The 26,263-nt window shown below is 55.5% G+C and overlaps 1 protein-coding gene across 5 annotated transcripts; it reads left to right on the top strand.

The window, feature by feature from the left end:
- The first annotated feature begins 2,030 nt into the window (after positions 1-2,030).
- Positions 2,031-25,173, top strand: SLC43A1 (solute carrier family 43 member 1). Of its 5 annotated transcripts, XM_032357913.1 has the most exons (16): positions 2,031-2,131; positions 2,362-2,615; positions 3,917-4,083; positions 10,891-11,068; positions 11,191-11,246; positions 11,377-11,453; positions 13,788-13,880; positions 15,487-15,620; positions 16,492-16,670; positions 17,798-17,944; positions 18,036-18,071; positions 18,299-18,437; positions 21,080-21,221; positions 21,445-21,518; positions 23,212-23,335; positions 24,429-25,173. In XM_032357913.1, the coding sequence occupies exons 3-16, from the start codon at positions 3,930-3,932 to the stop codon at positions 24,573-24,575; spliced, it is 1,680 nt and encodes a 559-aa protein (XP_032213804.1). In that variant the 5' UTR covers positions 2,031-2,131; positions 2,362-2,615; positions 3,917-3,929; the 3' UTR covers positions 24,576-25,173. The 5 variants fall into 5 exon arrangements, with proteins under 5 accessions (XP_032213804.1, XP_032213803.1, XP_032213807.1 ...); XM_032357912.1 differs by lacking the exon at positions 2,031-2,131 and having other exon boundaries at positions 2,262-2,615; XM_032357916.1 differs by lacking the exons at positions 2,031-2,131; positions 2,362-2,615 and adding an exon at positions 3,089-3,278.
- Positions 25,174-26,263: the final 1,090 nt, after the last annotated feature.

Genomic DNA, 26,263 nt, shown 5'->3' with positions numbered 1-26,263 from the left:
AGAAAAAAGAGACAAGACAAGACAATCCAGGAGCTCCTCTGGGCCATCTCACAGCCCTGGAAGTCCTTGGCCTCGCAGAGGTCATTCCAGACCGACCCCAGCTGACTCAGCTTCAGGCCCCACCACCCTTTCCTGTATTCATCAGATGTCTACCAGAGGTTCGTTACGTGCCTGGTGCCGGGATAGCGGCAGACCTATCTCTACCACATGGTTGTGGCCCCCAAGAGATTTGCAGCTCGTGGGGAGGAGGCAGGCAACGAAACCAATGAGTCAAGTTTACTGTGAGGGCTTCAGTGGAGATTAGACTAGTGTTTTGGGGAGTATGTGGGCAGGGCCCCAAACCCAGCCTAGGAGACCAGACAGCTTCCAGAGAAAGGTAAAACTTGAGGTGAGTCATGAGGGAGGAGTGCAGTAGATATGAAGATCGGGGGCGCCTGGGTGGCTCAGTCATTAAGGGTCTGCCTTCTGCTCAGGGCATGATCCCAGGGCCTGGGGATCAAGCTCCACATTGAGCTCCCTGCTCAGCAGGAAGCCTGCCTCTCCCTCTCTCACTCCGCCCGCTTATGTTCCCTCTCTCCTCTCTCGCTGTGTCTCTGTCAGATAAATAAATCTTTAAAAAAAAAAAAAATGAAGAGGGGAATCTGTCATGCCCACAAGAAGGAGGAGCAGGCGCAAAAGCAAGGAGATACGATGAACCCGGCTGGTTTACACTTCGTTCCACAGGTGCTTGCTGAGGGCCTCTTAGCTGCCAGGGGCTCTTATAGGTGCTGGGGATACAGCAGGGAACACAGCAGACAGACCAGGCCCTCGCCCCCATGGAGCCGACGGTCCACGAGGGGACAATGTGGAAATGTGTTGGGGAGGAAGAAGGGCAAGCATTAAAGCCATAAAGGCCCATGGACCCCTAAAGCCCATCTCAGGGAGGGGACCCACGAAACCCTGAAATTTGAATGTGAAGATGTGTGTATGTGAGCTCATGGTCACAAACGCATTTTCACAGGGAGTGGACTCATAACACTGCCTATGGTGTTCTCAAGGGGATCCATGACTGTTTTGGGTTAAAACCCTTATTCGAGGGCACCTTGTGTTAAGCTAAGGAGTTTGACCTTGATCTGGAACTTCTGGGAGCGGGTAATGAATTTTAAGAGGTGAAACCATCAGAGCCTGACTCCGTGCTCCTGCCAGAGAAAACTCCTTGTGCCTTTGTCCCCGCTGAGCCTTTGCGCGTGTTCTTTCTCCTGGCCCGGAGGACTGGAGCGGGCCACACTTAAAAGCCAGATCTGACTTCGCATCCTGCCTCCACCCACCACGTTCCCGCAGCTGGCTAGCCTTCCCTCCTTGTGAAAAGCTGTGGAGATGAGCCCATGATGTTTTGAGCATTTAATAGTTTTTGCTTGGCAAGTGCCCAGCGTTCAGTAGCCACTCAGCCAATGTGAATTCCTCTCTTGGCTTGGTGACTTAACTGTTCAGGGATCCTCTCTTGTCTGAGGTCGTGCTGGTGGTTGCTCACACTGCCACAGAGCTTTGTGGGTATCACCACTCAACTCTTAACACGCTCTGTTAAGCTCACATCTGTATTGACTGGCTTTTGCCTCATCTCATTAACCCACACTTCCCCTCTATCTTATCGGCGAGGAACCTGAGGCTCAGGGAGGGGTCCGGAAGTGTCTGGAAGCGTCCCATCGCCACGGCTTTGGAAATAATAATAAAACTAGCCATAGCAGTAACAACAATGAACCCGCAATGTGTTACTGAGCACCTCCCGCTCAGCATTTGCCCTGCACCACAAGCCCCAATTCCATCCTCACCTCCTGCCTCCTTAATTAGGTACTGTTACCTGAATTCACAGAGGAGGAAACCCAGGCTCAGAGAGGTTAAGCAGCTTGCCTAAGGTATCCCAGGTCAGTCACTTTTGAAGTCCAGATGCAGACCTCCAGCTGACTATCCCCTAGGAAACCCGTGTCATTCTGCTTCTTGGAAAACACTACTCCCAACTGCACAGTTCAAAACCCCACCCAAGCCCGCCCATGCATCGCGGCCAGTCTGCTCCAGCTAAGTCGTTCTCTGTTTTGATCAAGGATACGGAGGGCGCTGCCCAATTCTTCTGGGGGACCCGGGGGAGAGGATAGGGGTGAGGGAGTGCGGGTGAGGGTGGAAATATTAGGTGCTGGGGCGTGTGCCCGGGGGGGGGGGGGGGGGGGGGCTTGTGGGGACCGGAGGCGAGTCACGTGCGCGTGAAACTCGACCTAGGGGGAGGGGAAGAAAAGGGAGCCCCCGCCCCTACCTCGGGGCGCAGCCCGGGACCAGTGTAAATACCACGCTTAACTCAGTGGATCCACTTGGTCTATGCCCCACCTTAAGGATCCCGGGTGCCCGGCGAGTTCCCAGCCCCCCGATTTCATCCGAGGGAACAGAGGAGACAAGAACACCAGACTGCGGCGCTGAGTCTCCGAGGCGGCCCTGCCCCGGAGCGCAGACAAGTCCGAGCACCCGGGCGGTTCGGAGCTGGGCCCGCGGGACAGCGGACACCGAGTGTGGACGCGCCCCGAAGGCGCTGCTCTCCCCAAGGCGTCGCGTCCGCGGCGGCCAGAGGCGCGTTTGCCCCCAGACCAGAGGTGAGCAGCGGGCGTGGGTAGGGGGTCCCTAGCTGCGGGTCCGCTGAAAGCCCCCCGGGCCGGCTCTCACCGACACTCGCAGGCTCCACAAAGAAAACTTGCTCCCGGAACCCGTGGGTCCCGCGGCGCACTGTCGACGTCTCTCCAAGCGTGCCCCTCCTTCCCCTTCCCTCCCGCCCCTCCGACTCCCCTCTTCCTCTCTGCCCGCTCGGCGGCACTTCCTCAGTTTGGAGCAACAGTCTCGTAGTTTGAACGGGCGCGCGGGAACCCAGAGCCCCATTGCACAGATGAGGGTACTGAGGCCCCGGCGGCCGCAGCTGGTGTCCTCCGCCCCTCCCTCGTGCTCTCCCCCCGCCCTTGCCCTTCCCCGTCCCTCTGCTCTCAGCAGTATCCGTCTCCCCCCTGCCGCTCCCCGCCCCCGCGCCGCCCGTGTCCCGTCTCCTCCCACGGTGGTGGCGGCGGCCGCGGCGGGGGGAGCTCGGGCGCCTTCCCTCCCTCTGGTAAACACACCCGCCCGCCGCCGGCCCGCTGGCCCATCCGCCACCACTGCCCTTATAAAGTCAGCGGCCTCGGGACTTCCTGCCGGAGCTCGAGCCCCCTTCCCCGGCCCGAGAGCGCTGGCTGGCGCCGATGCGCGCCTCGTGGTGGCCCGCGCCCCGCCGAGTGAGTGAGGGGCGCCCCGACTCGCCCTAGGTCCCCATCCACGTGGCAGCTGTTGGCCAGGATCGAGAGACTGCAGGGACGCGGGTCGCCCGGTGCGGAAAAGGGGAGGGAGGAGGGCTGGCGGGGGTCCGGCCCCGGAGCAGAGGAGTGGTCTTAAGCCGAGCAGCAGGAAGCGGGGGGTGTCTTAGGCGAGCCCCAGACTTCCCCTTCCTCCTCCTGCTTGCTTCTGGGGGGTCCTTCCTGGCGCAGGCCGCCGGATTCTGGCCAGCGGTGGCTCTTCAGAGCGCGCTCTGCCCCTTGCTGACCTTTGGGGACTTGCGGGAGTGCGGGTTTGGGCCCGGGGAGCCGGGCTCCGCGCTTCTGGCCGGGGTGAAAGAGCCCGGCAGCGCGCCAGGAATCGGCTGCGCTCGCACAGGACCTGCCTTGTTTCCGATAGTGGCCAGGCGGGAGCCCGGCGCCGCGTGAACCCCTGGCACTGCCAGTGCGCACAGAGCCAGGTTGGCGGCACCCGCCGGGAAGCCCGGGGCCCTGGGGCCTTCCCGGGCTGGCTCGAGGGGGTCTCGGGAGGCTCCATGATGCGAGACCCTTCCCGGGGGCCTCTGGGGGTTCCCCCGGCTCAGCGCTGTGTTCCTGTGCAGGCTCGCGGCCGGCATGGCCCCCACGCTACAGCAGGCGTACAGGAGGCGCTGGTGGATGGCCTGCACCGCGGTGCTGGAGAACCTCTTCTTCTCCGCTGTGCTCCTGGGCTGGGGCTCCCTGCTGATCATGCTCAAGGAGGAGGGCTTCTATTCCATCATGTGCACAGGTATGCCCGCTGGGGGAGGGACAGCAGCCGGGCAAGGTGGAAGCTGAAAAAGGACAGGTGGCCAAGGGGACAGAAAGCGGGGCTGCCAAAGAGGGAGCACTGGGCTGACGCACTTCTTGACCTCTTCACACTTCCCCTAGAGAGTGGGTGGCGATCTGCTCACTCTACCTCCTTTATCTAATGGAGTCTTTTCTCGAATGCCAGGCGTCCTGGGGGATATTCAGACCCTAGGACTGACCACTGGAGTCCAAAGTCTTTGGCACGTCAAGTCTGGCTAGAGTAAGATGGAAACCCCTAGAAGGAGAGCTGCCGCACCCAGCTAGGGGGGGAGATTTTTGTTTTTGTTTTTGTTTTTTTAAACCAGAGCTCCTGGAAGGCTATACAAGACAAAGGAGCCCCTACAAAGTGCACTTGAACGTGACTGGTCTGTGTCCTTCCTCTTCTAGGACTTTGAGCCCCCAGATATTCAAATCAGTCATCTGTACAAGGTTAATAAGCCAGGCATTGTGGAGGGACCCTGTTTTCCATTTCAGTTCCTTTGGCTTCCTGTGAGCGGCCCCTAATGAGGAAGTAGGAATTCTAAGGCTTCTGAGTGGAGGGGAGGAGACCAGGTCCCCTCTGAGTTGTTTACCCTGGAGACTGGCGGCGACCTGCTCTTTGTCACCTCATGCTCTTGATGCTTGCCACTGCCCATCCTGTAGCTCCTTCCTGCCTCACTCCGCCTGCTTGGTTTGGGCGTTTTGGTTTAGGTTTTTTTGGAATCAACTTTATCAAAGATTAGTCTACAGCACACACTTTGATGAGACCTGACAAATGTGTGCCTCTGGGACCGTCACCCACCACAATCAGTATTTAGAATATTTTCATCACCCCCAAACTCCTGCTTCCCTTTTGCTGCCCATCCCTCAGCCTGTGCTTTTTTTTTTTTAAATCCACCTGTGCTTTTTAAAAACACATGTGAAAGCTTTATTAAGATCTAAGTCATATACCTTCCAATTCACTCATTGAAAGTATACAGTTTTTTAAAAAAATATTCTATCTATTTGAGAGAGAAAGCACAACAGCAGGAGCAGAGGGAGAAGGAGAAGCAGACTCCCTGCTGAGCAGGAGCCCCAACATGGGACTCCATCCCAGGACCCTGGGATTATGACCTAGAACAAACGCAGCTGCTTAATCCACTGAGCTAGGCAGGTGCCCCTAAAGTATACAATTTAGTAAGTTATGCAACCATCACCATAATCAATTGTAGGACATTTTCTTTACCCCAGAAAGCAATCATGTACCCATTAGGAGTGCCTTAGTTTACCTTGGACAAAAATAGATTTTTTTTTTAAAAGCACTTGTTACCATTTAGTAAACCTCCCCCTTACTCCACCCAAGGGCTTCAAGCTACCAGAACACAGCCACCCCCCCGCCCCCAAATCTTCTCTTCAACTTTTCTGTTGAAGCATTTGGCTTTCCCAGCGATGCGTGGCTTTGGGCAGCCCTGTCTTGTCTAGCATTCTGTAGTAGCCTGATTTTACCCCTCAATGAAAGGAACTGTTTGCCTATTTCATGTAAATGGCATCTTATAATATGTAGTCTTTTGTGACTCACTTTTTTTCACCTAGCATGATGCTTTCAGGGTTGACCTGTGTTGTCATGTGTCAGGACTCGGTTTCTTCTCCACCGTATGGATCGACCACATTTTATTTACGTACTCATGAGCTGATATTCATTTGTTTCCACTTTTTGGCCATTATGAATGCTCCTGTAAACACTAAGGTACAAATTTCCATGTGGGCATAGGCGTTGCTTCCTCTTAGGAAAGGAGTAGAATTGCTAGGTCAGGTAGTAACTGTATGTTGAACATTTTGAGAAAATGCCAGACAGTTTTCTGCAGTGGCTGCACCATTTTCCGTTCCCAGTGACGGTGTGAAGGGTTCCAGTTTCTCTACATCCTCGCCCTCACTGATGATTGCTTGTTTTTTTTTATTATAACCAGTCTAGTAGATACAAATATTATCTTCTTATGGTTTTGATGTCCAATTCCCTAATGGCTAATGATGGTGAACAACTTTTCATGTGTTTCCTTTTTTTCTTTAGATTTTCTTTCTTTCTTTATTTATTAGACAGAGAGAGATCACAAGCAGGCAGAGAGAGGAAGGGAAGCAGGCTCCCCACCGAGCAAAGAGCCCCATGCGGGGCTCGATCCCAGGATCCTGGGATCCTGACCTGAGCCGAAGGCAGAGGCTTTAACCCACTGAGCCACCCAGGTGCCCTTTTTCATGTGTTTCTTGGCCCTTGGTATATCTTCTTTGGAGAAATGTCTGTTCAGATCCTTTGGACATTTTTAAGTTGGGTTATTTGCTTTTTTTAAATTAAATTAAATTATTTGACAGAGAGAGAGATCACAAGTAGGCAGAGAGGCAGGCAGAGAGAGAAGGGGAAGTAGGCTCCCCACTGAGCAGAGACCCCCCTAGGCAGGGCTCGATGGACCCTAAGATCATGACCTGAGCCTACGGCAGGGGCTTAACCCACTAAGCCACCCAGGCACCCCCCCCTTTTTTTTTTAAATCATTGAATTGTAAGAGTTCTTTATATTCTAGATACAAGTCCCTTATGAGATCTGCGATTTGTAAAATTTTACTCCCTGTGGATGGTTTTCTCACATTCTTTTGGGAGCACAAAAGTTTTTAAATATTGATGAAGTCCAATCCAGCCTTTTCTTTGCCATTTGTGTTCTGGTGTCATGTTTAAGCAATCCTCGCCTAACGTACGGTCATAAAGATTTATGTCTGTGTTTTCTTCTAAGAGTTTTTATAGTTACAGCTCTTACATTTAGATCTTGGGTACATGTGGGGGTAATTTCATCTGGTGTTTTGAGCTGTCCAGAAGTGATGTGTGCCTGAGCCTGGTTGTCTGGGATCACTAGAGGTGACCAGACCAAACCCTCCTTCTTTCTCAGAACTTATTTGTCCACTCTTGGAAAGCAAGGCACAGCACGTCTCTCTTCCCCTGGCTCTCCTTCTCTCAAGTGACTTAGCCTAAATCCTTGAGCTGTCAGGCTGATTGGGGGTACTGTACCTTCAGTTATGCTGCCCTATCAAAAGTGTTTATTTTCTGCTTCTTTTAAACATTAAAAAAATATTTTATTCATTTATTTGAGAGTAGAGTGAGCACAAGAACAAGAGAGCATGAGTTGGGGGAGGGGCAGAGGGAAAGGGAGAAGCAGACTCCCCAACTGAGCAGGGAGCCCGGATCCCAGGACCCCGGGATCAGGACCTGAGCCAAAGGCAGACGTCCGACTGGCACCCCTGTTTCTGCTTCCTGAAGCCACATACACAAGAACACAGTATCAGACCAGGAATGTGGGTCCCCACCGTGTGTGGAAAGAGCCAGGCTTCCAACGCTATGTGTCTCTTGGCTTATATTAGGTGTTTACTTAGCTTTCTGAGTATCTCAGTTACACCATATGTAAAATGGGACCGATCATCCCTACCCCATGGGACTGCTGTGAAAATGAAACCAGAGCAAGCGTGTGGACTCCATGTGGGGGGTCGTTGTTACGTGCTGGACCCAGCTTTGCCGTCATTCGCCATGTACCTGTCATTCTCTCTGCATCTCTGCTTCTAAGTCTGCAAAACAGGGTGGATGTGCCTCATCCTTCTTGCCACAGAGCAATGACATGAGGACCATATGATGTCAGTTAACAGATGTGGGGTTCATGATCCAGGTGTTCACCAGTGTTGGCCTTGGGGGTCCCTGGCTACACCCTCTGTCTTCTCAGTGTTTCCTGCTCCCCCTTGAGGTTTGCCCTGGGGTGAGTGGTTGAACCACCTCTAAGGGTGTCACAGTTGAAGAAGGCTCTGTTACTCAGAATTCAGGCAAGGACAATTCAATTTAACACATACTACTCTATAGCCAGCAAAACATGCCAAAACAATAAAGTGATACCTAAAGTTCATCAGGCCTTTAGTATTTGCTAGTTAGGTCTTTAGTCCTATTATGTGGTCCATTAGTCTTATTATGTAGAAGAGAAAGCTGAAGCTCAGAGAGGCTAAGTAACTTGCTTGAGGTCACACAGCTCTTAAGTAGCAGAGTGAGGATTCAGCCCGCGCTCTGACTCCACGACCTGTCTCCTGGTCCTCATGGGAATAGTGTAGATATCTCCAACCTCCTGGAGCAGTCCCACCATAGACGAGACAGCAAGCTGGAGCCCAGTCCTGCAGGTGTTTGAGTGAACGTGACTGTCAGTGGACGGATGGATCCGGGCGTGCTATGCATACCACAGTTTGGGAAACACATTTTTTTCTAAGACCTCAGCTCTACCACTAACTCTATACATTTTCCCTGTCCCATCCTATGCCTCACTTTACTTGCCTATACAGCTGGGGCCGTTAGATTTTGATGACCTCTTCTGTTATAATCGACATGAATAGAGTTCCAAGGAGTCTTGGCAGCTTGGGCTGGCTTTATCCAAGAAGTCCGGCTGTAGCCAGCTACCAGAGTGATCAGGCCTCAGGAGCTGGCTCACGTTAGTTATCAATCAGGCTCACGAGAGGCTGATTGAGAGACCAGATAGAGCAATGCACTAACTGACCTCGATTAGTAGCTGTCCACGGGGCTGGCACGCTCCACGGCTGGGGAACACCTCCTCTTGCCTGCACCAGGACGGGCTTGGGAAGCACCTGGAGCTGCTGCCTACAGGACTGGGGGTCCTGTTGGGGATGGAAGAGTGCTGACCTTGGAGAATGTCTTGAGTCCGAATGGAAGCCTGCCTGTAGGAAGCAGCGTGGCTGGGAGTTGCAGGGAGGTTGTGAGGATCGGATGAGATACTGTATGAAAGAGCTTAGCACAAAGGGAAGGTGCCGTCTGATGGTGGAAGACCGGGGAGTGGGGCCGGAGTCTGATTCAGCAGCCGCACACTCAGACACCAGCAGGGGTCAGGCAGGTTGTAATAACTAATCAATAATCAGAATTTAATAATAATAAAATACGGCAGGTGCAAGATGGCGAATGTCTGCGAGCTACTGGAGAGGTGAGGACTTGGGTGGCCTGGAGAGGGAAGCGGTGGCGAGAAGGGGTGACCGCCGCTCAGCAAGTGCCGGGTCTTCTGGCTCGATCCATCCTTCCTTCCTCCGTTCATTCGGTCGGTCCTTCCTTTCCTTCTTTCTTTCTTGATTTTATTTATTTGAGAGAGAGAGAGCGCGCGAGAGAGCCTGAGCAGAGAAAGAGGCAGGGAGGTAGAGCAATGGTGGGCTCGATCCCAGGATCCTGGGGTCATGACCTGAGCAGAAGGCAGACGCTTAACCCACTGAGCCACGCAGGTGCCCCGATCTTCTCGCTTCTTAAAGAGAAGCCAGATTTTCCAGGGATAGCTCCCGATTTTAAACTGCATCCTGTTACAGTTTGCAAGCCAAGCCAAACAGGCATGGGGGCCACTGCTGGTTGCCTGTTTGCAGCCTCTCGCCTGAATGATCTTTGCATTTTTTGCTGCTTTACCCATTGCCCCAACACGGTACCTGGCATACAGAAGTTCCTGAAGTGCACGGAGACTGAATAAAGCAGAGCAGACGAACCTGGTGGAGACATGAACAGTGATCGTGACCATCACGAAATTATGGGGCTTACCTGAACCCCAAAGGCCGTGGTCTGAACACCCCCACTGCTTCTGTCATGGGCCTGAGCAGTCTCCCCTAGCGTCCGGGCACTGGTACTGTGGCCAGCTCCCCGCGGCCCGAGGTGCCTCCTCTCCTGGTTGACCGGCACTCAGGATCCGAAACGTCTTCGTCCTGTTCTTCCTCATGTCAACACACAGGTCGCCTCACCCCTCTGCCGCCCGCACGCCCTTCGGATATCTGAAGTTGGGAGTCACCGTCCGTCCCCACCCGGGGCAGGTGCTTCCCCTCTCAGCATTCAGGCATCATCATGGCCTCCTGTTTTGTTCTCTTCATGGCACCCACCACTCTTTACTTTTCTTTCTTCCTTCTTTCTTTCTTCCTTCCTTCCTTTCTTTCTTTCTTTCTCTTTTTCTTTTTTAATGTAAGCCCTACGCCCAGCGTGGGGTTTGAACTCACAGCCCTGAGATCAAGCCGCATGCTCTGCTGACTCAGTCAGCCGGGCACCCAACAGCACCTGCCACTCCTTAAATCAGGGTCCATTTGTGGACTTGTTTTGTATCTAATATAAGCCCCATGAGAGCGGGGAGCTTCCGTTTGTATTCACGGTGGGATCCCCAGCACCTAGAGAAGAGGCTGACCCCATCATGACCCCCCAGGAGGGCCGGCCCCCACTTACTCCTTCATCAGCTGTTTCAGGAGAACCTTCTCTGGGCCAGGCCCTGTGCCAAGCTCACCTTCCCCAGCTGAACCTCCTAAGGAACCTGTGTGTTAGGCTCCCTCTGCTTCCTCCGTGGCCCAGGGAGAGGAAGTGCCTTGTTCAAGGTTGCCCAGCTCATAGGGATGGCGGTGGGAATTCAGACCCTGGTTGGTCTGCCCTCCAGGTGCCCCCTGAGTGTGCCTTTGGCAGTGACACCGAGGCAACAAACGGGGCATGGGAACAGCCACCTTGTGACTCCGTGAGCCCCGAGTGAAGCAAATCGCCCTCCTTCCCCCATTGTTAACCGTTTTCTTAACTCCTCACGACTCCAAGTTGGCAGGTTACCTTGAGGGCGAGTCCTTACCCGAGTAGATAGGACTCTGGGCCACCCTCAAAGTCACCAGGTTGGCAGGAAGTCATCAGCTCCGGAGCCCCGACCCCAGGCCCTTCTCTCCTGCACCTGGGTGTTCCCGCTGCCGAGTGCTGAGCCCTCCCTTGCCTCCTCAGCTGAGAACACCACCAACATCACTCAGGGCGAGCTGCGCAAGTGGCTGAGCTGTGACGGCCAGGAAAAGATGCTCAACCTGGGCTTCACCATTGGCTCCTTCGTGCTGAGCGCCACCACCCTGCCGCTGGGGATCCTCATGGACCGCTTCGGCCCCCGGCCCACGCGGCTGGTGGGCAGGTGAGGCTGGTCGGCAGGTGGGGGACTGAAGGCAGGGGCTGCCACTCCGGGGCAGTGTTGGGGGGCGGGGGAGGCTCAGAGTGTTCATGGGCAACTCCTCCCCCTTCCCTGGGTCTCCACAGTGCCAGCTTCGCTGCGTCCTGCGCCCTCATGGCCGTGGCCTCTCAGGACACCAGAGGTGAGCTGTTCGGCCTCTCGGGTGACCACAAGATAATGGGTGGTATGCGGGTGGATCATCTGCTCCCAGCTCCTCCCTTGGCCTCCGACATCTCCCCAAATGCCCTCACCCAGCCCTCTCCCCTTCCCAGTTCTGTCTCCGCTGATATTCCTGGCGCTGTCCCTGAATGGCTTTGGTGGCATCTGCCTAACGTTCTCTTCACTCACGGTGAGTGTGACGGGCCCCACTTGGCAGCAGGGTACCCAGGAGTTGGGGGGGGATACTGGGGCTAGAGGTGGGGGGGGTGAGAGAGGGGCCGGTGGCCACAGAGCAAATGCTTGTGTGTGTGTGGAACCGCGTAGGCAGCGGCCGCTAAGGGTGGGCGTGAGGCTGTGCACATGGGGACTCGACAGTGTGTGAGTGTGGGTGTTGGGCCGTGCGTGTGTCCCAAGCAGGCGATGTCTGCCGCCTCCGTTCTAGGCACTGGGGCCACAGCGCAAACAGGACTGCCAACTTCCTCGCCTTACTGGAACTTCTGTTTGGGGGGTGCTGAGTGAACAGGCAATGCCCCCCCAACAAGTAAACTTACAAATGATGTCAGTAGTCATAAGTGCTGGAAAGAAAAGAAAACTGGGTGTTGTGATAGCTAGTGACAGGGAAGGAGCAGCTGGGGTGTGTGTTTGCCGCGTTGTGTCTTGTGTGATGCCCTAGATGGGGAAGGGCATGTGTCGGGGAAGGTATTCGTGAGTGTACGGGGTTAAACCGGGTGAAATTACCGCCGCTTGACCGTGCCGGACCTACAGAAACAGCTTCTTTGCATGATTCGCTCTCTTACATATGTGTTTGCTGTGCTTGTTGCTCTGAGGGCGTCTGTTTATGGATGTGAGCGAGTGTAAGGGTTAAAGGCTTGTGAGTGTGAGGTGGGGGAGGGGTTCCTGGCTGGGCCAGCTACAGGCTGTTTATCCCTGACCCATCCTGACCGCCAAACTGGGTGTTTTTGGCTGAATTTCACCTCACCCAGCAGCCGCCTTTAATTCCAGCCTGGGACATTTCACAACTCTCTGAGGAAGCGATCCTTCCTCCCGCCCCGCTGCGCAGCCCCTTCTCCACGCTGTGCAGCTTGGCTCGGGCCCTGAATCCTTTCCCTCCCTTGCCCTGCCCTGCGCTGCGCGGTGCCCAACCTCAGACCCTGCCCTCGCCGGCCTAGGGAGCTCTGCCCGCCGCCCCGGACCCCCACCCCCCGCCGCCCTCCGCCCGCCGCTCCTCCCCTGCCCCGCCGCTGTAATCTCCAGCCAATGGCAGGGCCCGGCGCCCGCCCCGCCCCGAGCCTCTGCCCTAGGCTGCCAGGACAGACTCGAGCCGAGCCGGGACGTCCAGTGCTGCCCAGCCCCTCGGCCCGGGTTAGCCCGGTCAGCCTCGCGCCCTGCCCCCGGCGCGCCTTGCTGGGCGGAGGCAGCGCCCGGGGACCCTGGAGCGGGGGCGCCAAGGGTCTAGCCGCGCTCTGGCCCTGGCCCTGGCACTTTATCCCGCGTCCTTGGCGGCGTGCCTCGCAGATACCGGGTGTCAGGGAAACCTCTGCCCCAGTGAGGGTCAGCCTGGTCCCATCCCGTTTTCATAGCCACTTGGAAGGTGGTGGAGGACTCCGTTCTCCGTGTTTGCCATCTTCCTTCCCCAAGGTATTGCAGGTCCCCTTCCTGGCCTGGGTTATCCTCTCTGTGGAGAGGGTTGCATGTCCATACGGCATCTCACTCGGGTCCCAGCTGTGGGAATCTGTTGGCCTGGGGAGGATGGGGGGGCCAGGGGAGGGGTGTACACAAAGGGCCGAGTGACTTTGCTTTCTCCTCCCCAGAGGGCCTGCTCAGGCCAGTGAGCAGAACATATGATCAGTTCTCTCCTGGTGGGAATTCTGAGCCTGCTCTGCACGTCAGAGCCACCTCTCCTGGAGACCTGGCCTGCCCCTACCCTACCTTGAGTTCCACCCTTACCTCCCTGGCACCTCCCATGACTTGTCCTGGCTCAGCAGATTGGGGCCTTTGGCGTCCCCAGGAGGGTTAATTCCAGAGCCAGCCATGGTCCCAGCCTTGGGGCCTGGGAGACAGCACGGATCACCAGCACAGGGAGAAAGTCATTAAAGAGCTCTGTGAACTTGAGTACGTTTCTCACCCTCTCTGGGCCTCAGTTTTCTCATCTTTCAAATGGGTTGCACTAGATCAGTTTTTCTTAAACAGCCACTGCATGGGTTGTTAAGAGGCATCACCCAATAGAAGGGCTCCATAAACTTGGGGAACCTGGGGGTTAAGCAAAATTGACAATTTTTTTTTCTTTGAGTGCATGTCTGGGAATATTTCACATGCTAAAGTGCATTGGGAGGGTGCTAGCTAGTTTCCAACCAAATTTTGCCTTCAGACTTTTCTGTTGCATCTCCCAGAGCTCGTTTTCCTGGAGCTCACGCTGAGGGCTGCAGGGCTGGTTGCATTCAGGTTTTACCCCATGGGGCTGGGCAGGGCCCCCTGGGTGGCTGTCAGGGTCCCCTAGCTCACCAGTGCTGCTTCCCTCCCTCAGCTGCCCAACATGTTTGGGAACCTGCGGTCCACGTTCATGGCCCTCATGATTGGCTCCTACGCCTCTTCTGCCATCACTTTCCCGGGAATCAAGGTATTGGAACTGTTTGGGGTGGGGGTAGTGAGGTCACTTGGGTTTTCTTTCTGCCTCGACACAAAAACTGGGTGGGACTGGGTGAGTAGTGGCTGGCGTGTCTGAGGATCCTGTTCTTGCTGGCTGGAGGTCAGTCCCCACCACCTGGGGACAAGGCGCTGCCGCTGACCCACAGGTCTGGCCTCCCTGCTTTGCCTCGTTTCCTTTACCACCACCCCGGGCCTAGCCTCCATCCTCTCTCCTAGGCTAGCTCAAGCCTTTCTAGCTGGTCTCCCTGCCTTTGACTATCCCCTCTCTGGTCTGTCATTCACATGACTTCTAGAATGATCTTAGTTGGAGGCTTGGCTCGCACACTTGCCCTGCTTCGCCGACAGACTCAAGTCCAACCCCTTCACAAAGGCATTCAATGCCCTTCACCTCCCTGGCCTCAACCAGCCTTTCCAACCATGTCTCCCTCTCCTGCCCTGGAGGGACTGGTTGCCTTGGGTCCGGGGTCATGAACGTAGTCCACATGGAGCTGGAGCCTGGACAGGTCTGCCTGGTGGAACTAGAACCAGAAGGCCTGCGTTCTAGCTTGGGGGAAAGCTTGGGGCCTCATTTCTTCCTCTGATATCAAGGAGTGGTTTCACCTGGGCCAGCGCGTACCCTCCAGATTCTGCCTGGGGCAGTCACGTGTGTTATTTTAGAAGGCACTTGCTTGGCATCCCGGAAGGAGTTTGAGAGTGGAGTGGTGGGGGCAGCCGTCAGTCATTCAGGTAGCACCAGACCTGGAGGGTGGCAGGTTCTCCCTTCTCTTTGAAGCTCTGTCCTGTCCCCAGGGAAGAAAGAGCCTCCAGGCCCCAGGCTGAGGAGAAGCAGAAACATTTCCAGACAGCACTGGAGCTCTGAGCAGGAGCCTGAGGGGGTGGCAGATGTCCATCATCCCAGGCATGCAGGACAGGGGAGGGACACCATCTCTGTGTACCTGGCTTCCCCGTTGGCACAGAATCCCAGTCAATTCAGAACCTGCTTGTCCTGATGTGAGGAGGCCTTGCACAGACCCTTTGCCCGTGCGCGCGCGCGCGCGCACACACACACACACACACACACACCCCACACATAGTTGTCGTACCTGGGAGCACCTGTGAAAGGAGAGATAAGGCTTCTCAGATTCGGTTTGTCTTTCCCTCAGGGAACATGCCAGGAAGGGGCAAGATAAACACAGTTAGGCCTGGGGTAACCTAGAACATTAATTTTTCTCTTTTGTACATAAAATGAAGTGGCATTTTTGTGTGAAAGCCAATACGTGCATCGACTGATAGGTACACTTGGGTGCCTTTTTAAGATAGTAATTGAGATTTCAAAGCCCTTCCATGCTTGTGGCCAGCAATTTCAGCTCCGTGTGGGAATTGTTTCACACCTGTTTAGGGGACTTGGGCAAAAAAGGATGGTGGGTCTTCTGCGTCTGACTCTTAACTTCTGGCCTCAGCTTCCTTCTCTGCAAATCAGGCACAAGGAATGGGGTAGAAGAAACCTTGTCTCAGGCCACTGGGTCCTGGGCTCTGCCTTGGGCTGGGAGAGGTGGGGCCAGGCGGCCACCCCCGTGAGTCTGCCCCTCCTTCCACAGCTGATCTACGACGCTGGTGTGTCCTTTGTGGTCATCATGTTCACGTGGTCAGGCCTGGCCTGTCTGATTTTTCTGAACTGTGCCCTCAACTGGCCTGGTGAAGCCTTTCCGGCTCCTGAGGAAGTCAACTACACGTGAGTGGCTGTGGAGGGCTGTGTGGGGAGGGGGACTCCCCTCCCTGTGGAGGAAGAGGTCGGGGGGACTGGCGAGCATAGTGGTGATGCAGTGCACAGAATCAGCTTTGGTGTCAGAGAGACCTGCCTTTGCTGATGGCCTCTGCTTTCTCATCTGTACAATGGGCTTGATCCTCCCCACCCACAAGTGTTTGAATAGACATGGCACGTAAAAGGTGGTCAAAACAGGGCGACTGTTAGTATCCTTTCTGAGTTTGGACGGTGGGATCAGAGTAGAGGGACCCCACATGCTGTGTGCCATGTGGTCCCAGCAGGGGGATACAAAGACTCAAATACTCCACCCTTTATGGGGCAAGCTAAATGCCAACTTTCCCCCACCCGCTATCAGCTTCTCCACAAGGAAGCACATGGGGTGCCAGTCAAAAGCTGATGTTTATCCTGTGTGTGCTTCTGGCCAGGCACTGTGCATAGCTCTCATACCATTGTCAACAGTCCTATGATGGGGCTTCTGTTATTAACTCCTTTAATAACGAAGACTCAGGGAACAAAGTGATTTTCCTAAGGTCATACCACTGAAGGGAGCTGGGGTAAGGCTTGGAACCAGGCTCTCTGACTCTGGAGTCTGAATTCTTAATTCTGCCTCCATGGCATCAGCCCAAGTGGAAAGTGACTTACCCACCCACCACGAGGGTGCCAAGCTGGCCCCTGGCCCCGGGCTCTGAGAGATAGACACAGTGGGCCTGTCAGTCAGTGCTAGGTCAGGGGGTGCTCAGCACCCCTGGGGACGACTGGGACAGACCCTGAGAGGCCGGCTGTTGAGGACAGGCTCTGTGCAGCTGGTTCCCACACGCCCTGGCCTGGCTGCTGGCAGGAAGAAGATCAAGCTCAGCGGGTTGGCCTTAGATCACAAGGTGACAGGTGACCGCTTCTACACCCATGTGACCATCGTGGGCCAGCGGCTGAGCCAGAAGGCCCCCAGCCTGGAGGAGGGGGCCGACGTCTTCATCTCATCCCAGGATGTTCGTGGTGCCTCGGAGAGCCCTCCTGAGAGTGAGTGTCTGGTCAAGGGGCCAGTCTTGGGGGACAACGAGGGTGGGTCCTCATGCGTAGTGAACACTCATCCTAAGCGCTCATTCTTTCTCCTTGGGGTCTTTCCACACCCGTGGTGTAGGTGGAACATGCTCCCCATTTACAGATGGGGGCAATCAGAGCTCAGAGAATTCTGGAAGTTCAGACTCAGGGGTACTGGATTCCTGGGTGAAGGAGGGAGGGAGAAGCTTCCAGAATGGGGCAGGCTCTCCCGGCCTGTGGGGCAGTTGGTGTCCTCAGGGCTCCCTTCAACCCTTTGAGCCCCTGGCTTCAGGTACTGTCCCCTCACAACCCCCAGGCCACTGTCTGGCTAGGCCCTCCAACGCCCGGCTGGCTGGCTCCCCCTGCTGGCCGGAAGAGGAGCTGCAGCCACCTGCCTGGGGCACTTCCTGAGGTGTCCTCCCAGATTAGAGGAAGGTGCACTGACCTTGGAGTCAAGAGATGGGGGTTTGAGTCTGGCTCCCCAGTTGCAGGCCATATGACTTTTGGGTCGATCCTGTAACCCTGCTTTGGCTTTCCTTATCTCTTAAACCAGCAGTAATAACACCCACTGAACAGGGAAGTTAATCGTGAGGATTAAATGGTCCACGGACGTGGAAGCTCTGTTATGGGCACAGGAGTGTGCAGGTGTGAGTGTGTCACCCCCGCTGCTGGCCTCCCGTGACAGAGGGAGGCCGGCGACCTGCCGCTTCCAGCCCTGTGAACCTGAGCCAGTCACTGAGCTCTGGGCCTCCGTTTCCTCAGCAGCAGAAGGTACTAAAGACAAGGTGTTGTACGCTTTGAGTAAATGGGCTGGTATGTGTCGAGGGAGTGGCACATAGTAGGTGCTTAATAAATAGTAGCTAGAGTTATTATTATACACCAGCGAGGACATCAGAGGTCACGTGAAAATCTTCTGTTGCGATCATTATCAAACTGGGCAAGTACCTGGAGGGCAGTGAGTCTCAACAGTCGTTTTTGAAGAAAGCAGTCTCCCTCCTGAGTCACTAGTGCAATGTCCGAGCCCCCTCCGGAGCTGCATCTGCGGGGACAGTCAGAGGGAAATGGAAGCTCCGGGGGCTCACGGGCGCCCTCTGCTGTCTCCCCAGAGACCGTCCCGTTCCGCCAGAGCCTCTGCTCCCCCATTTTCCTGTGGAGCCTCCTCACCATGGGCATGACCCAGTTGCGGGTCATCTTCTACATGGCCGCCATGAACAAGATGCTGGAGTACCTGGTGACGGGGGGCCAGGAGCATGGTGAGGGGCTGCCGAGCCTGCTGGGGGCTGGGGCACAGGAGGGTCACCCTGCTGAGCTCCTCTCATTCTGGCTTCTCCCCCCACCCATCAGAGACAGACATCCTGAGAAAAAGGGCAGCAGAGACAGGTAAGGGGATGAAAATTGGGGCCTGCCCTTCCCCCCACTGCCCTCTCCACAGGGAGCCTGGGCCCATCCTCAGAGCTCTGGGCATTTGGGGTATCGAAAACCTGGGCTCAGGGGGAGGCAGGGCTGGCACCCCCTCTCCTACACCCAAAGTGGGTAACAGCGTCCACTGGGCTGCCGGCGTCTGTCGTGCGAGCTCCTGACTCTACTTTTCTTGCCGTCCCGCCCAGTGGGGTTCTACTCCTCCATCTTTGGGGCTATGCAGCTGTTGTGCCTTCTCACCTGCCCTCTGATCGGCTACATCATGGACTGGCGTATCAAGGACTGCGTGGACGCCCCCGGTGAGGGCGCTGCCCTTGGAGACCCCAGGTGACCGGCACAGGGATGGCCATAGCCTGTCGCTTTCTCTGCCCTTTCACATCCAGCATCTTATTTCATTCTCCCCAGAGCCTTGGGAGAGCAGGAGCCTCTCCCCGTTTTACAGATGAGGAAACTGTGGGGGAGGGAGCTGATGGCTTGGTGATGAGTGTAGCTCATCTCAAGTGCTGACTGTGAATGAGGCATCTTGCACTGTCCTGTCGAGCCCTGCGACAGACAGCTCTCTGAGGTTGGTATGTTGTCCTCATTTCACGGGTGAGGACGTGGAGACACAGAAAGGTTAAGTAACTTACCCAAGATCACACAGCTTTTATTTTATTATTTTATTTTACTTATTTTATTATTTTAAAGATTTTATTTATCGGGGCACCTGGGTGGCCCAGTTGGTTAAGTATCTGACTCTTGGTTTCAGCTCAGATTGTGATCTCAGGGTCCTGGGATCAAGCCCCGTGGCTCCCTGCTCAGTGGGGAGTCTGCTTCTCCTTCCCCCTCTGCCCTTCCCCCCTACTTGTGTGCCCATGTGTGGACACTCTCTCAAATAAATAAATAAAACATTTTTTAAAGGATTTTATTTATTTATTTGAGGGGGGGGGCGCCAAGCAGAGGGAAAGACAGAGAGAGAATCTCAAGCAGACTCAAGCATGGAGCCCAACTCGGGGCTCAATCCCAGGACCCAAATATGGTGACCTGAGCTAAAACCAAGAGTCAGCCATTTAACTGACTGAGCCACCCAACTTCCCTACCACACAGCTTCTAGTAGCAGGTTCTAGAACCTGTTATAAAGGGTATACCCTAAAGCCTTCTGTGGCTAGGAAGAGAGAGAGTCGGTATATCAGATGTCGATTGCTATATCACAAATTACCCCAGAACTCGGACATCTTTAAACAGCTAACATTTATTGTCTCATAGCGTTTCTGAGTCAGGAATCTGGGGATGACTTAGTTGGGTGGTTGTGTCTCAGTGTCTGTCTGAGTCAGTTTGGGCCGGTCTAACAAAACACCACACCTTGGGTAGCCTAAAAACAATAGAAATTTAGTTCTCACAGTTCTAGAAGCTGAAAGTCTCAGATCAGAGAACCAGTGGTTGACTGAGAGCCCTCTTCTGAGTGGCGGACTTGCCCCAATGTCCTCTCATGGCCTGAGGAATAGGGAGCTCCGTGGGGCCTCCTAATCCCATGACGAGGGCTCTGCCCTCATGACCTAATCACCCCGCAGAGGCCCACCCCCTAATACCATCGCGTTGGGCATTAGGCTTTTGGCATATGAATTCCAAGGGGACACAGCCATTCAGACCATAGCAGGGTCCCAGGAGGCTGCAGTTCGGCTGTTGGCCGAGGCTACAGAGATCTGGGGTGTTGACGGGAACGGGGGAATCCATTACTGAGCTCACTCACGTGGCTGTTGGCAGAAGGTGTGGCTCCTCCCTACCTGGGTCTCTCCATAGGGCTACTTACCACAGGGCAGCTGGCTTTCCCCAGAGCCAGGGGTCTAAGGGAGGGAGATCAAGATGGCAGCCTCTGTGTCCGTCACAGTGAAATCTCACAGGAGACGCACCATCGCTTCCATGGTCAGTCACACTTCCATCTGTCAGTCACACAGAGTCACTGGTGTGGTGTGGGAGGGGACGACACAGGGTACGGCTAGTAGGAGGTGGGGCTCACTGAGACCCATCTTGTTGGCGGGAGACCACTGCTGGGTCTTGAACTTAGGTTTTCTGACTGCATGTTCTTTTTGTGTTTGTCCTGAGAGGTTAGGAATGGAAGACGACTTCTTCGTCGTCTTCTTTTTTTTTTTTTAAGATTTTATTTATTTATTTGACAGAGAGATCACAAGTAGGCAGAGAGGCAGGCAGGGGCGGCGGGGGGTGGGGGGAACAGGCTCCCCGCTGAGCAGAGAGCCTGATGCGGGGCTCCATCCCAGGACCCTGAGATCATGACCCGAGCCAAAGGCAGAGGCCCAACCCACTGAGCCACCCAGGAGCCCCGGAATGGAAGACGTCTAAGGAACAATCCAGTGGCTTCCCTCCCCAACATTGGTGCCCCCACCTTGTCACTCAGCCTCCTGAAGGCAGAGCCATCTATGTAGGGTAGAAGGGCAGCCTGCCCTCATCCCAGCCTGCTGGGACGTTCTCATCCTCTGGGTCTGGGGCAGTCCTTTGAGCCCTTGCTTGTGCCAGAGCAGGGCTTGCTGGGCAGTCAGGGGCCAAGCTGCTGTCCCCAGAGGAGCATCTACTTTTGTTCAGGCTGATGGGCAGAGACGCTTTTTCTCCAGCGGGAGGCGGTGTGAGCGCTCCCGGTTCTCCACCTTCGTTCCCAGCCTTGTGTCTCCGACTTCAGTGTGCGTGAAACATACCTGGGCTATTTGTCAAAATGCAGATGCCTAGGCCATGCTCCTGCACTTCTGGCGGTGGGCGCCTGGAATCTGCATTTTAAAGAAAGATCCCAGGTGATCCTGGAGTCGTAGGCGGGGGAGCCACACTTGGAGAGAAACACGGGGCTGGAGACACGGCCTGCTCCCTTAGCCGCCCCCACGGCCAAGGGGCAGCGTTGGGAAGGGAGGCCAGCCCGAGAGCCAGGGAGGGAGGGAGCTGCTGTGGAGTGGGGGCAGCCACCAGCGACCTCCTGTGCTCCTCAGGGATGGGGTTGCCGCCAAGCCCGCCAGGCCCCGCTACCGCAAGATCCAGAAGCTCACCAATGCCATCAACGCCTTCACCCTGACCAACTTCCTGCTGGTGGGGTTCGGCGTCACCTGCCTCATCAACAGCTTACACGTCCAGGTACACGTCCAGGTACCCGCTTCTGTCCTCCCTGCTCCCTGCCTCCCAGGACCCCTCCAAAGGGACGTTTCACCTGCCTTCCAGGAAGCATGGTTCTCGTCCTCTGGGTCTGTTTTCTGGGGACAGAGTGGTCAGGGGCTCGGGGTCCCTTTTCACCTGACCCATCCTACGTCCTGCCTCCACACCTGCCCTTCACCTCTCCCCTCCCTCTTTTTGGTTTCAGTTTGCCACCTTCGTCCTGCACACCATGGTCCGGGGTTTCTACCACTCAGCCTGTGGCAGCCTCTATGCTGCAGTGTGAGTCAGCCCGCGCTTTGCTGCCTTCCCGAGCTTTCCCCCATAGCCAGAGAATCCCAGAGCAGAGTCCAAAGGGCCCCAGAGGCCCCCCCCCCCCCCCCCCCCCCCCCCGCCTTCCCGCCCCGCTCCACCGCTTCCCTGGAGTGCTGACTGACATCTCACAGCCGGCGGGGAGCTAGGAGGCTGTCTGGGGGGCCACTCTCTCAAAGCTTCTCTGGTGGGGGGCCCCCACCCCCTCACCGCTATCAAAGGCAGTTTGCCCCACCGCCGGCTGGCTCCAGTGCCACGAGGTCCTGCCTTAGAGGAAGCCGAAATTCTTGGTTTGATGACTCTTTGGTTAGGTCCGCTCGCTCTCCTCCCATCAGCCCTGTAGAAATTTCCAGACTGCAGTCTTGCCTGCCTTCTAACTCTCCTGCTCCATTTGGGGCAGCCCCCCCCCCCCCCCCCGTTCCCTTTCCGCTTGCCCTTCTGGTTTCCACTGCCAGCCCTGCCGAGTGACTCTGGTGTGTGCGGTGACACAGTCCTCGCCACTATCCGGTGCTTCCTCAGTGGCAGGCGCGGTGCAGGACCCCTGACCCGGGTCAGCAGAGGGCAGCCCCATCTCCTTCACCCGCTCCAGCCAGAGCCTTGACGTCGCGCTTGCACCTTCCCTCCCTCCGCACCCAGTCCCCAGCAGTCCTGCCGGCTCCCCATCCACAAACCCCAAAGGCAGCCCCCTCCTCATCCCTCTCACCACCCCCCCTGCCCTGGCTGAGGGCAGCAGCTCCCGGCGGGCTCCCCGCACCTGCCCTCTCCCCCCTTGGTCTATTTTTAACACCCGGCTGGAGCCACCTGTTGGGACATAAATCTTTTCCTGTCACTCTGGGGTTTCCTGCCATGATCTGAGGAAAAGCCAGAGAATTTGTTATGGCTGAACAGGCCCTCCAGGGTCCAGCCCCGGGAGCCCTTCTGCTCTCTTCCTTCTTCCCCACGCGCTTGCTCTGCTGCAGCCACTGTGGCTCCCCCCGCCGCAGTAACCCCCGGTGTGTTCCCTACTTGGGGCGTTTGCACTTGCTCTTCCCTCTTTCTGGAACATTCTCCCTCCAGATATCAGCAAGGCTCACAGTAGTCTCGTCTTGCCCAGGTCCTTACTCGGCTGTCCTCTTGTCAGGGAGGCCTCTGCTGGCCATCCAGTGAACCCCCCGACAGCTCTACAGGCTTTCTCCGCCCCGTTTCTCTCCTTAGCTCTTATCACCAGCCCACACTCTAGGCATTTATCCCGCTCCTTGTCCAACTGCCGCCCGCCCCACCAGAAAGCCGCCTCTGCAAGGGCGGGAATCTTGGTTGGGTCTGATGGTGAATGTGCCTGCACCTTAGGTCAGTGCCTGGCCCATAGGAGCGCAGTGGATACTTGTCAAAAGAATAAATGAACAGCCCAGTGAGGTCAGTGCTAGCTCGGTTACTAGTGGAGGAAGAAGTGGGTCCCAGAGAGGAGGGATTCCTTGCTCTTATCACCTAGATAGCAGGTGGAGAAGCCAGCTTAGTGGCCCCAGAGTCACCGCACACCTCTCTGAGGCCAGAGTCCAAAGAGCATGGGCAGAGAGGCCCTTCCGTTCTGCCCTGCCTGCCTTGCAGATGCCGGCGTCCGGGGGTGGGGGTGCTGGACGGGAGAGGGCCGCACCGCCCTCCTGACTGGCCCCCCTCTTGTGGACAGGTTCCCCTCCAACCACTTCGGGACGCTGACGGGTCTGCAGTCCCTCATCAGTGCTGTGTTTGCCCTGCTCCTGCAGCCGCTTTTCATGGCCATGGTGGGACCCTTGAAAGGAGAGCCCTTCTGGGTGAGAACTGGGGGTGGCACGGCGGGGAGCAGGAGCCCCTTCCCAGGGTGCTTTGGAGGACTTGGGGGCTGGGAGGAGGGCTTGTGTGTGGCCGAATCCTTGACTCCTATCTCTGACTAAAGGTCTCTAATTGGGGGGTCCCCAAGCTGGCTGCCCATCACAGCCCCTTACAGAGTGAAAAATACAGATTCCCCAGCCTGCCTCTTGCCCTGGGCCCAGGAGTGTCTCTCCTTCAGGTGCCAGGTGAAGTGGCCCAGTTCTGAGGCAGTCTGGTGTCACCCCGGACATGGATGGTCTCTCTCTCAGCACCTCTGGAAAGGGGTTCCTCCAAACCCTCTCAGCTCAAACACCCTCAGGATGGGGCAGCAGCCTTTGGTGTGGTTAGGAGGGCTTTTCACTTCCACCGAACATATGTCTGCCTCTGCAAAGCTCGTCCTCTCTCTGCCCTGTGGGGACCCCTGTCCCATAACGCTTCTCCCAGCAGAGCAATGAAGAAAGGACAGTCACGGTCTACGGAGTGTTCACGAGGTGCTGAGCTCCCCACGTACTCTGCTTCCACCATCTTTGCCCTAACGAGGCACTGAGAGTCAAGGCAATTTGCCCAAAGTCGCACAACATGTCGCGGGGTGTGGAGGCCCGTGCAAGGGCCACTGTCCTGAGCCCTCTGTCCCCCAGCCGCATGCCTCAGCTCCTTTAACCGATAGCAAACCTCTTCCCACCAACCTCAGTGTGATCCTATCGTCAATATCCGCAGCCCAGAAGGTCCCATTTCTGAAGGCGCCCTGGATCGGGCACCAGCCCAGGGTCCCCCAGTGTTTCCCCAGAGGACGCCAGCTTGTGAGGGTCCTGGTGTTAGGCGAAGTTCAGACCATGCTCTGATTCTTTACGAAGCGGTTGAACAGTAGACGAGGAATTGGGGAAAGGGTGACTGAAGACAGAGTAAGCAGTAGCTATGTTTATCATTCTGGCCTAGGACCTGCAGTGAAAATGGCTGTCTCCTCCTCTCTGTTGGAAGCTGAGGAGGGTCCTTGAGGCTGATGAGAGAAAACGGGTACCCACTTGACTCTCTTGTCTCTCTCTCCTTGCCCTCAAGGTGAATCTGGGCCTCCTGCTCTTCTCGTTCCTGGGCTTCCTGCTACCTTCCTACCTCTTCTACTACCGTGCCCGGCTCCAGAGGGAGTATGCCACCTACTGGGAGGGCCCAAAGAAGGTGCTTGGCAGCTCTGAGGTGACCGCGTAGACCTCTTGAGGCCAAGGGACCTGGATGACAGGAAGCCAAGGCCTGAGTAACCAAAGGGAATGCCTCATGTGGCTTTTCTACCTGTAACATACGCACAGAGCTGGGCCGTGGATTTATAAATACCAAGAGAAGTTCTATTTTTATAGGGACTTGCTAAAAGGAAAAAAAAAAAACTAAAAAAAATTTCCCCAAAGCAATGCTCCATTGACTGAAGACAGCCCCTGTGCTAGAAGGATTGGGCCTTTTTCCTTCTCAGAATGGCAGAGACCAGGATGTGGGGCTGCCCTTTCTCTGGGCCTGCCTCCTGGTGCCTCCTGGTGCCTCCTGGGGGCTTGTGGGATCAACAAACAGGCAAATAGGCTACCCCTGGGGTTCTAGCTATGCAATGCCCAGAGCATGTGTGTGTGTGTGTGTGTGTGTGTGTGTGTGTGTGTGTGAAACAACCTTCCCCTTAGAGGAAAGGGATCTGAGGTGCTCGCTGTATCTTGGATGGGGCGTTAGGGGGTAAGCCCCTTCCAGGGACCGGAGGGCGGGTTCCCTCCCTGGTACTGCTTTTTGCAGGTCTTAGAGGAGAAATAAAAAGGGAAGTGAGAGACTGGCTGGTGTGTGCCTGTATCTTTGTTGGGGGTGGGGGGGTTGTTTTCCCACACCCCCATCTCTTCCTCACCCAGGCTCAGCTGGGCATTAAGTAGGACACCTAAAGTGCTAGCCTGTCCACCTCTGGCTGTCAGCTCATCTTCCGGTTCTTAACCATGCCCTGCCTTTGGTGTCTGGAGGGAGTCCACGTCCTGCCCTCTGCTCCTGCCCCCCAACTCCCCATGGTCTGAGGTATGTCCAGGAAGTTGCCTTTCTCTGAACAGGGGGTCAGGGCAGGATGCTTTAGAAAAATGCCGAGGGTATAATGGAGGTTTGTTGAAATTTACACTTTTTTATAGTCTCCTGTTTTATCTTAAAACTTCATGCAAATTTGGAGCTTCACTTTATACTATATTCATACTTATTTTTAACATTGAAGTGAGGCTTTAAAATTACATAGGTAAAGACACCATGTTTGAGAACAAGGGGCCCGCCAAGAAAATATACCTTATTTATCACAGGTCTACACTTCTTCATGTCTCTGGGACAGAAGCCTTTGAGGCCAGAGAGTAAGTCACAGAATGAAGGGATGGGCCAGGAGGGCCTGTGCCCCACAGGTATCTCATCTCATCGTAAAGATGGCCCAAGAGGTTGGTATCTTCACAATGGTTTGTAGGTTGAGGAAAGCCCAGACAGGTTAAGGCACAAGGCCAGCCGGTAGATGGTAGAGCTGAGCTTGGCATCAGGGCGTCCGAATGTTGAGGCCTGACCACAGGCCTACCAGGGGCAGTCATGGCCAGAAAGATGCCAAGCTTCTCAGGTGAGCTCAGCTGTCCTCTCAGGGCTGAGAGCGACCTCAAAGACCCTCTTCACAACCCCTTTCCCTGGAGAAAAAAAAAAACAAAAACAAAAAACAAAGACAACTTTGGAGAACCCTCAAATGTCAGTGCTGAAGACAAAATTACAGATAAAACTGTCCCTTTGTCTTAAACTCTCTTTAGAAATTAATGAAACAGATTGATCCACCCATTTCACAAATGAAACATGTCCAGAGAGGTCTGGAGACTGGACAAGGTCCCACAGCAGACCCAGGCCTGCTCTGAGCCCAGAGT

This window comes from Mustela erminea, chromosome 9, assembly GCF_009829155.1.
Source record: "Mustela erminea isolate mMusErm1 chromosome 9, mMusErm1.Pri, whole genome shotgun sequence".
NCBI classification, from domain to species: domain Eukaryota; kingdom Metazoa; phylum Chordata; class Mammalia; order Carnivora; family Mustelidae; genus Mustela; species Mustela erminea.
The sequence above is the reverse complement of the archived record's forward strand: the minus strand, read 5'-3'. Positions and strand labels throughout refer to the sequence as shown.

Coding starts and splice junctions, on each gene's coding strand:
- SLC43A1 (XM_032357913.1), top strand. CDS start 3,930: ATGGCCCCCACGCTACAGCAGGCGTACAGGAGGCGCTGGTGGATGGCC. Junction 4,084..10,890: donor CTATTCCATCATGTGCACAG/GTATGCCCGCTG, acceptor TTGCCTCCTCAG/CTGAGAACACCACCAACATC. Junction 11,247..11,376: donor GGCCTCTCAGGACACCAGAG/GTGAGCTGTTCG, acceptor TCCCCTTCCCAG/TTCTGTCTCCGCTGATATTC.